The sequence below is a fragment of the Culicoides brevitarsis genome, unplaced genomic scaffold (assembly GCF_036172545.1).
Source record: "Culicoides brevitarsis isolate CSIRO-B50_1 unplaced genomic scaffold, AGI_CSIRO_Cbre_v1 contig_89, whole genome shotgun sequence".
In the NCBI taxonomy this organism is placed as follows: Eukaryota; Metazoa; Arthropoda; class Insecta; order Diptera; family Ceratopogonidae; genus Culicoides; species Culicoides brevitarsis.
In genome coordinates, this window is record NW_026973473.1 from 10,001 (window position 1) to 21,000 (window position 11,000).

Below are 11,000 nucleotides of genomic sequence, written 5' to 3' on the forward strand. Positions count from 1 at the left end.
TAGTTTTGCAAACATTACAGACTTATGTGACGAAAAAAAAAATATTTTTGAGGAAAAAAATTTTTGGCATGAAAATCGTGTTGTCTCATGAAGTGTTTTGATTCGAAGAGATTTTTGGAAAATGTTGACCGATGGGAGCGCGAGAGCCGAAAAACTGGTTTTTCCATATAGAGTGACTTTATATGGAACTATGGTTTCGTCGCTTAACGGCTGGTAGTCATTGTATACGGATTTGGCGTCACTTTTCGAGAAACAGATTTTTATTTGTTTTCCGATTTGGGTGAAAATTTGTATGTAGGCTTCATTTTGGATGTTAATGAAAATGGCCGAAAAAAATTTTGAAATTTTTCCCGGCATGCCGGAAAATGGGACCCCTCAAATTATTTTATCACTGTACTTGTGTAACGCAGCACATTGGCTACTAGTGATTGAAATTCAATACGATTTAAAAAATCACATTGGAACTAGTCCTTTTATGAGCCATACGGTTCACGGAGTGCCCTAATATACTATTTCTTGGCCATAGGAATGCCGGAATTTTTCAATTTTCACCTTATATTCGGGAAAGAGTCAGTGGTTAAGCCAATGTATCCATTGAAAGTAATATTGCCGATATTTATAGGCGATCGAATTTTTCGTATTTTCGAAGAGCATTTTTCACCTTAATGAGAGTTTGAAAAAAAAATATTTTTGCTGAAAGTACGGCAAAATGCCATAAACGGAATATTAAGATAGGCGAGAATGTTAGGAAAAACAAGATTTCATTGAAAAGAAATTTTTCTCAAAATGTATTTCCTTACGAATTCGAGTTTGTTATTTTGAAAATACTCAGCCAAAAATCCAATAATATATGAATAAACGGAATATTACCGATATTCCTATAGGCGAACGTACATGCACGCGATCAGCGTGAAATTTATAAGGTCGAATTTTTGACTCTAAGAAGTTTCAAATGGGGTCGTTCAGAATTTTTCATACAAGTATTTCGTAATATTTTTTGTCGATGCAGTTTCAGCACAAAAATCACATATAAAATGAATAAACGTCAGACTCTAGAGAATTTCTTAGGCGAGATGTGTACAATGAAAATTATTTCGAAAAATATATATGATAGAAATTTGATAATTCATGAAAATAAAATGGCGAGAATTTATTTTAAGCATATTGCGGAACATACAGTAAAAATTATTTCGTGACTCTAAAACGTTTTTTTTTTGTCATTTTATGTCGATAAAGTAAAAATTATTTGTGACTCTGGGAGAACATACAAGTATTTCGTAATAATTTTAAAAAATATATTTTAAGCGACTAAGAATCATTTACGCACGTATGAAAATTATTCCTATCGGACTTAAATATTTACGTTTTTTTTCACGCATATAGGAAAAATTAAGCGAACGCATTTTAAGGGCTTCTTCATTGTTACAAGTAAAAATTATTTCGTGACTCTAAGAGAATATTGTTTCTTCATGTGTACAAGTAAAATTTATTTTGTGACACTAAGAGAATATTGTACATAAGAATATTGCGAAGAATAAAGTAAAAACCGAAAAGATGTGTGACAAGTAAAATTTATTTTGAAAATAAAATTTTGTCGTTCAATATTGGGGAACATACAAGTTGAAAAATTTTTTTTTTTTGTGAAATTTCGAAATTTTGAAAATAAAATGGGGTCGTTCACATATTTTTTTTACCCATTTTCGAATTTCGATAATTTTTTTGATGAGTGTGAAATTTCAAAAGTTCAAAAATTTCAAAATTTAACGTTTTTTTAAGATTAATTTTCGTAAAAATAACGCAATCACCAGACCGATATTCCTATAGGCGAGATCGTAAGATTTCAATAAATACCACAAAATGAGCGGAGAGTGACTACTACTGACGTCACTCGGGTAAGTCACTCGCTTTCGCAGTGCAAGTGTTCGGACAGCCGACACTTGCACATGCATAACTTTAAGTAAGTAAGTATTATGTATTGACGGTAGTAGTTAGTCTCGCTTTGACATTCGACGATAGAACAAATAAAGTTATGAAATATTATTAATAAAACCGAGAACTTTATAAATAAATGAATAAATAAGAACCAATAAAGTTTTAAAATATTATTAATTAAACCGAGAACTTTATATGGGGGCTGAACGCCACCTGACAGTGAGATTAAACTTTAGGAACAATGTGCAATGGCCATAAGCCACATGAAAACGCAGTGACGATGCCACCAACGGAGAATAAAGTGAATGTTTTAATTGAAAACCATCTAGAACATCTTCAAGAGCACAACCAGATGTTCAAACTCCTAATAATTATAATTGTGGTAGCACTTGGTATTTATGGATTGTCAAAAGTTTTTAAATGCTATAGAAATATAACAACAAAGATCTAAGAGAGAAAATTTAAGTGAACATTCAAAAATCGAACATTCCAATCAAAACTACAACGTCAGCAGCGTCGGCAAAAGCATCGTTAAAAATTACAACGTGGAAAAGGTCAACGACAACGAACTGGAGAAAGAAAAAGCATCGTCAGCAGCATTTATTTTAATTCAAGACGTAAGTAGAAATTTGTTTGAAGGAGAATATATATATATATGAATGTTCATATTCCAATATGTGGTGTGAAAAATGCGAATGTACGAATGCCATTGCCGTATGTCCAGTATGTTTGAAACAATTTATCATACCGCGCTGCATTGAATCATTTACATGTGAGCAGTGCATGAAATTGAAGAAGAGAATTTGTACAGAAGTCGACGAACGAAATGCAAAGAGAATCAAGAAAGACTGAGGTTTTGCGCGCAACGAATTGATTTCAATGCAACAATTTTTATTACACTCTCATTCAAATTTATTTTTTTTCGCGTTCATTGACAATTGAGATTTTGCGAAATTGTTTTTGATTTCGAGGCAACAACTTTGTTTTGCACGCTGATTCAAGTTTATTTTTACTCGCATTCATCGGCAAATGAGAATTTTGCAAGATTGCTTTTGATTTCAATACAACAATTTTTTTTGCACTCTGATTCGAATTTATCGTGCTGTTGTTCATCAGTAATTTGAATTTTGCAGAGTTGCTTTTGATTTCGATGCGACAATTTTTTTGCGCTCTAATTCAGATTTTTTTATGTGCGTTCATGAGTGATTGAAATTTTGCGAAATACCTTTTGATTTTGGTACGACAATTTTTTTTTGCAATGTTTTGATTTTATGCAACGGATTTATTTCGATTTTCGATAGTAGGATTATTTTTGGTTTAAAGTTCTCGGTTTAATTAATAATATTTTAAAACTTTATTGGTTCTTATTTATTCATTTATTTATAAAGTTCTCGGTTTTATTAATAATATTTCATAACTTTATTTGTTCTATCGTCGAATGTCAAAGCGAGACTAACTACTACAGTCAATACATAATACTTACTTACTTAAAGTTATGCATGTGCAAGTGTCGGCTGTCCGAACACTTGCACTGCGAAAGCGAGTGACTTACCCGAGTGACGTCAGTAGTAGTCACTCTCACACCTCCCAACGAAAAAAGTGTGGCTTTCAGGCGCACTTAAGTAAGTCACTTTCTTCATTAACTAATTAGAATTACAAACTATCAATTGACAATAAATTTCTAAATCTAAATTAATTGTTATTGCCTAATTTAGCATCTAATAACTATCTATCACTGGATCCTTCCGATGTCATCTTCAGATGTCGTAATGTTTTCACCACTGAGCAATCTTCTTTTGACAATTTGGATTCACCGAGTTACGCCTTTGTAGACAAACTGCCAGGTTTTGTTCCAGGATCACAGTGTCGAAATGTTTTGCTAATGTACCGAGTTACGCCGTTGGAGACAAACTGCTAGGTTCCATTCCATTTCCATGATTGTGGTCAAACCATAACTAATGTGTGTATGGTTGCCAAAAAAAAAAAAAATCTTTGATTGAGTGTTCTTTTTTGGACGGTATTTGGTATCCGTAAGTTGCAGGAATGTTGAAGGATAATTTCCTGAGCGATCTTTGGACGGCATTTGGTATCCGAAGATTGCTGGAAGGTCGAAGGTAGGTTGAAGGTAGGTTGAATGTAGGTTGAAGGTAGGTTGAATGATAATTTCCTAAGTGGTCTATTAAAACTATACTTTCACATGAAAGTCTACAACTAATATCTAAGAACTATGGAAAAAAAATATTATTCTAATGGGCCCTCATTAAAACTAACTTAACTAAAGTAAAAATTTGCTTGAAAAATTGAGAATATATATATATGATTTGTCTCTCATGCTCTGAACAATTTTGTTCTGTCCTTATGCACTTCCACGGTTCTGTTTCCATTCTTCACACACAAATTGTACTCTTTCACTTCAATGACTTCGAAAGGACCTTCAAAAAGAGCTTCATGTTTGTGATTCGATTCTTTCCTTATCAGAACCCAATCACCAACCTTGAACTGCGCTTCACGTACATTTCGTTCATATCGCTCTTTCCTATCATTCTTGTCTTCATCGATCTTCTTTCTTATCATTTCGTGCATACTCTGCAAACGATATTTCAATTCGCTCACGTAGTCGTCATGATTATACACCGGATCTATTTCGCCGTTAAGAAAGTCAAAATTAGGCGGACATTTACCGAAAACTACTTCGAATGGACTGTAACCAGTTGCATCCGAAGGTGTTGTGTTATAGCAGTAGACAAAAGATGACAGAAAGGCGTCCCAATCAAGTCTATCTTTCGCTAAATATGATCGTAAGTATTCGTTAAATGTTCGGTGATTTCTCTCTACGACTCCAATAGTTCTGTGGTGGTATGGTGTCGAAAAGTCGTGTTTCGTGTTCATTAGAGCGTTTAATTTTGTTATCACTTCCGATCTAAACTCGGTTCCGCAATCTGTGACAATTCTCTTTGGAGGACCATAAATCTTAATGTAATTCTCGAACATTGCATTGGCAACTGTCTTAGTTTCTTTGTTTGGTATGGGCACTGCGATCAAATATTTGGAGAGTTCACAAACAATCACCAAAATGTATTGATTTCCTCCTAATGTCTTCAAAAGTGGACCTTGTAGGTCAATTTGGACTACTTCAAAGCTTCTCAATGGAGTTGGAGTTTTCGCAAGTGGTTCTACATTTGTCATTCCGGGTTTATTCATTTGACATTTTTCACATTTTCTTACGTAATCGTGGACTTGTTTTGAAAGATTTTTCCACTTATAGAATGTCTTTATTTTCTCGATGGTTCTTTTGACACCCGAGTGGCCACCTCGCATGACATCATCGTGATATTTTCTAATTATGTCCATTTTTTCATCGTCATTATGAATTAAAATTTTCGCAGGAGTGATAGCTATCTTAATTCTTCTTAGTATTTCATTGCCCTTTTGTTTAAATTCTTCCAGCTGGATATAATTGAATAGTGCATCATCTTTCTCGATGCTTAATATTTCACAAATATCACCGACTTCATCAAGTCTGGACAAGAGTGCATTTACCTGCAGGTTGTCTCTAATGATATATTTTTGTAGATCGATCTTTATTGTACTCATTTTCTTCATTTTTATCATCATTTCATCATTTTCTGTTATGATTTGTGGGCATTTAATTCTTGGACATTCGTAAATTCTGTTCTGTGAGTCGAAAGCTGTTCTGTTAGTGATATTTTCGTTCTGTTGCTCATTAACTGCAGATTGTTGTTGTCTTTTCAGCTGATTTCTTGTGGTCACTCTGTAAATTTTTTCGTGATAAAGTGCACAAATCTTGATAAATTCTTCAAGGCTAACTCTGGACAATGCATCAGCTGATGTGTTATCTTTACCTTTGATATATTCCACATCAAAATCATACTCCGTTAAATCCAAACGGATTCTGGTTAGCTTGGATGATGGATTGACCATATTGAACAAGTAAATAAGAGGTTTGTGGTCAGATTTCACGAAAAATTTGGTACCATAAAGATAAGGTCTAAAATGTTTGATTCCCCAATGAATTGCTAATAATTCAAGTTCGATAATTGGTTTCTTTCTTTCGGCGTGATTGAAAGCCTTTGATGCATAAGCTATTGGTAGGTAAATGTCGTCATATCTTTGCGCAAGTACAGCGCCGCATGCTATAATGCTTGCATCAGTAAAAAGTACGAATTCTTTCTCAAAATCAGGATATCGTAAGATGCTTGGACTCATCAGAGCTTCTTTAAGATGTTCAAATGCATTTTGACATTTCTTCGTCCATTCAAATCTAACTTTTTTTCTTGTCAAATTTGTCAATTCAGACGCGTATGTGGCAAAATTCTTCACAAATCGCCGATAATAGTTACAAAAGGCGACGAATCTACGCACTTCGTCTGCGTTCTTAGGAACAGGATAATTTTTGATTCTTTCATACTTCGATTCGTCGGGTAGAATACCTTTATCCGTGCATTTATGACCAAGATAAGTTATCTCATTCATAAAGAACGAACATTTTTCGGCGTTCAATGTTAGATTTTTCTCCCGGCATCTTTGTAGAACTGCGCAAATGTTGTTAACCATTTCTTCTTCATTTGCTGCTGTCATACAATAATCATCGATGTAGACAAAATTTCTCTCTGTGTTCAATCCCGCAAAAGCTAAACTCATCATACGTTGAAAAGAATTTGGCGCAATCTTGATGCCATAAGGTAATCGTTTATAACGGTAAGAGCCCTTTTCTGTCGAAATCGTAGTGCAATCTCTCGAATCTGGATCAAGTTCGATTTGTAAAAATCCGCTAAGTAGGTCAAGGACTGAAAAGTATTTTGCATTTCCCATTTTATCAAGGATTTCATCCATTCGTGGTATCGGAAATTTGTCAGAAACCATCTTTTTGTTCAATTGGCGGAAATCTGTGACTAATCGCCATCGTTTTTGAGTACTACCTGGTAATGGTTTTTTCGGTACAAGTAAAATGGGATTATTGTATTCTGCGAATGATGTTTCGAGAATGTCGTCATCAATTAACTTGTTAATTTGACGATCAATTTCTGCCTTATCGGAATAGGGTGTGCGGTAATTTTTAATATAAACAGGTGTCTCATCTGTTAAATGAATTTTTTGTTTATAAAAATTATTACAACCTACGCTATCTTCCGATGTTCCGAAAACATCAATAAAATTCATGCAAATCTTTTCCAATTTCGTCCTAAATTTCTCTGGAAAGTTTTTTCGTAAGCAATTCATTCTTCGTTCAATAATGTTGGGGTCAGTGACCTTAGTTCTAGCATAATTATTCAATGTTCCAATAATTTCGCAATTTGATGGGAAATCAACGTTCGTTCGATCGAATAGTGTAAGTTGGTGTTTCGCTCCGTAATGATCTGTCAAATCCGCTGTCCATGTGTCGTAATGAAGCTTTGCTTCGAATTCAGTCAAGAAATTCATTCCCAAAATACCGTCAGCTGGTATGGGAAATTCATCGTTCACCACGTGAAATCTTGTCAAATATGACGAATTTCGTGCAAAAAGCTCGATAGAAATCGTTCCGTTGGTTAAAACATGTTCGTCCGTAATTCCAGAAATAGTAATAGTATCTGTCTGATCGACATAAAAATGGTCTGGTAGGCAGGAAGACTTCAATATAGAGACTGAAGCTCCTGTGTCCACAAGAAAAACAAGACAGCGCGACGAAAATGTCGTACGCAAACAGAAATAAGATGAAAGGGACAGATCAATAGCGAACACATGACATTTGTTTACGATTGCTGATTCTGTGCCCCCTGTTGTTGTTGTTGGGGCCATTGCTCGTTTCCCTGAATCGGACGAGCTTGAGCGTTTTGTCGGTCATTGCGATTTCCACGATTATTGTTCGAGTTTCCGCGCCCATAATTGTTGCGGTCATTGTTGTTGTATCTGTTGTTGTAATTATTTCTATTATTATTTCGGTAATTTCCTCTGTAATTATTGTGACCTCTGGATCCGCGGGAAAAGTTTCTTCCTCTTTGATTAAATCGCGGTCCATTATTGCGACGTACCATATTTATCTGTTGGTGAGTTTGTTTTACTTCGCCATAGGCAGTCAAAACTTCAGTGACCGTTTCCAATTTTCGATCACGTAACGAGCCAATAAGCTCTTTATCCATTGAATTAGTTGTCAAAGTCTTCTTCACTTCGCGTGCTGCGTGTTGCTCAGCTAAAGCTGGTGTCATACCTTCGGTGATATAGGCTCTCTTGAGCGACTTTGCGATTTCCTCAATTTCATTGCAATATGTTTCACGATCTTTGCGACTTGCTGTAGTTGAGTTCAATTTTGCTTCCAAAATAGATGAATTTGGTGCTACGATTGTTGCTTGCAAGGTATCTCTAATGGCTCTAATTGTATTTGTTCCTGCTGCGATGCAGTCTCTTGCGGCAGATTGTAATTTACTTTTGATCACTGCCACATATACGGCTTCTTGGTCTCCTTTCAACGTGTCTGCCAAGTCAAGTGCATCAGTAAATGAGCGTAAATTTTCTGGTTCGCCTTTGAATACAGGAATAATATTTGCGGCTAATTTAGCTGCATCTGCTGCTGGATTCGCCATTTCTTCTTCTTCTTCTTCTTCTTCTTCTTCTTCTTCTTCTTCTTCTTCTTCTTCTGTGTCGGTATCAAGGATTTCAAAGTCAACTTTCTCTCCTGGGCGTTTTGGTATCAAAAATTTCCAATTATGTCGTGCAAAAACCTTAATCAATTTCTCTCTTGAACAATTAAAACCTTGGTTTATTTCTGAAATATGCGTAATCGACAACCGTGTCTTTGGATGTGTCCATACGTTTGCAAATGTAGTTAATTCGTTGTAAATATCAACCAATTCATCCAATGTCGTTTTAAAATTATTAGGGAGTTTCTTCTTATTCAAACATTTTGCTTTTGCCTCAAATCTTTCTTTCAGCACTGTCCACTCCCCCTGAATCTGGTCCCAGTCCATTCAAAAAAAAATTTTGAAAATAGTGAAAATTAAAAAAAAACAAAAATCCCATCAAAAACCAAAAATAATCCTACAATCGAAAATCGAAATAAATCCGTTGCATAAAATCAAAACATTGCAAAAAAAAATTGTCGTACCAAAATCAAAAGGTATTTCGCAAAATTTCAATCACTCATGAACGCATATAAAAAAAATCTGAATTAGAGCGCAAAAAAATTGTCGCATCGAAATCAAAAGCAACTCTGCAAAATTCAAATTACTGATGAACAACAGCACGATAAATTCGAATCAGAGTGCAAAAAAAATTGTTGTATTGAAATCAAAAGCAATCTTGCAAAATTCTCATTTGCCGATGAATGCGAGTAAAAATAAACTTGAATCAGCGTGCAAAACAAAGTTGTTGCCTCGAAATCAAAAACAATTTCGCAAAATCTCAATTGTCAATGAATTCCCATACCAGCTGACGGTATTTTGGGAATGAATTTCTTGACTGAATTCGAAGCAAAGCTTCATTACGACACATGGACAGCGGATTTGACAGATCATTACGGAGCGAAACACCAACTTACACTAGGAACGTTGATCCCATCAAATTACGAAATTATTGGCATTGAATAATTATGCTAGAACTACGGTCACTGACCCAACATTATTGAACGAAGTATTGCTTACGAAAAAATTCCAAGAAATTTAGGACGAAATTGGAAAAGATTTGCATGACTTTTATTGACACATCGGAAGATAGCAGGTTGTAATAATTTTTATAAACAAACAATTCATTTAACAGCTGAGACACCTGTTTATATTAAAAATTACCGCACACCCTATTCCGATAAGGCAGAAATTGATGTCAAATTAACAAGTTAGTTGATGACGACTTCTCGAAACATCATTCGCAGAATACAATAATCCCATTTTACTTGTACCGAAAAAACCATTACCAGGTAGTACTCAAAAACGATGGCGATTAGTCACAGATTTCCGCCAATTGAACAAAAAGATGGTTTCTGACAAATTTCCGATACCACGAATGGATGAAATCCTTGATAAAATGGGAAATGCAAAATACTTTTCATCCTTGACCTACTTAGCGGATTTTTACAAATCGAACTTGATCCAGATTCGAGAGACACTACGATTTACAGAAAAGGGCTCTTACCGTTATAAACGATTACCTTATTCAAGATTGCGCCAAATTCTTTTCAACGTATGATGAAGCTTTTGCGGGATTGAACACAGAGAGAAATTTTGTCTACATCGATGAATTGTATGACAGCAGCAAATGAAGAAGAAATGGTTAACAACATTTGCGCAGTTTACAAAGATCGGGAGAAAAATCTAACATTGAACGCCGAAAAATGTTCGTTCTTTATGAATGAGATCTTATCTTGGTCATAAATGCACGGATAAAGGTATTCTACCCGACGAATCGAAGTATGAAAGAATCAAAAATTATCCTGTTCCTAAGAACGCAGACGAAGTGCGTAGATTCGTCGCCTTTTGTAACTATTATCGGCGATTTGTGAAGAATTTTGCCACATATTTCTGAATTGACAAATTTGACAAGAAAAAAAGTTAGATTTGAATGGACGAAGAAATGTCAAAATGCATTTGAACATCTTAAAGAAGCTCTGATGAGTCCAAGCATCTTACGATATCCTGATTTTGAGAAAGAATTCGTACTCTTTACTGATGCAAGCATTATAGCATGCGGCGCTGTACTTGCGCAAAGATATGACGACATTTACCTACCAATAGCTTATGCATCAAAGGCTTTCAATCACGCCGAAAGAAAGAAACCAATTATCGAACTTGAATTATTAGCAATTCATTGGGGAATCAAACATTTTAGACCTTATCTTTATGGTACCAAATTTTTCGTGAAATCTGACCACAAACCTCTTATTTACTTGTTCAATATGGTCAATCCATCATCCAAGCTAACCAGAATCCGTTTGGATTTAACGGAGTATGATTTTGATGTGGAATATATCAAAGGTAAAGATAACACATCAGCTGATGCATTGTCCAGAGTTAGCCTTGAAGAATTTATCAAGATTTGTGCACTTTATCACGAAAAAATTTACAGAGTGACCACAAGAA

At 35.0% G+C, this 11,000-nt stretch overlaps 1 protein-coding gene across 1 annotated transcript; it reads right to left on the reverse strand.

Moving 5' to 3' along the window:
- Positions 1-6,526: 6,526 nt before the first annotated feature.
- On the reverse strand, positions 6,527-9,294 carry LOC134836616 (myb-like protein P). Its single transcript, XM_063851806.1, has one exon. The coding sequence runs from the start codon at positions 8,895-8,897 to the stop codon at positions 7,686-7,688; it is 1,212 nt and encodes a 403-aa protein (XP_063707876.1). The 5' UTR covers positions 8,898-9,294; the 3' UTR covers positions 6,527-7,685.
- Between the last annotated feature and the right edge of the window lie 1,706 nt (positions 9,295-11,000).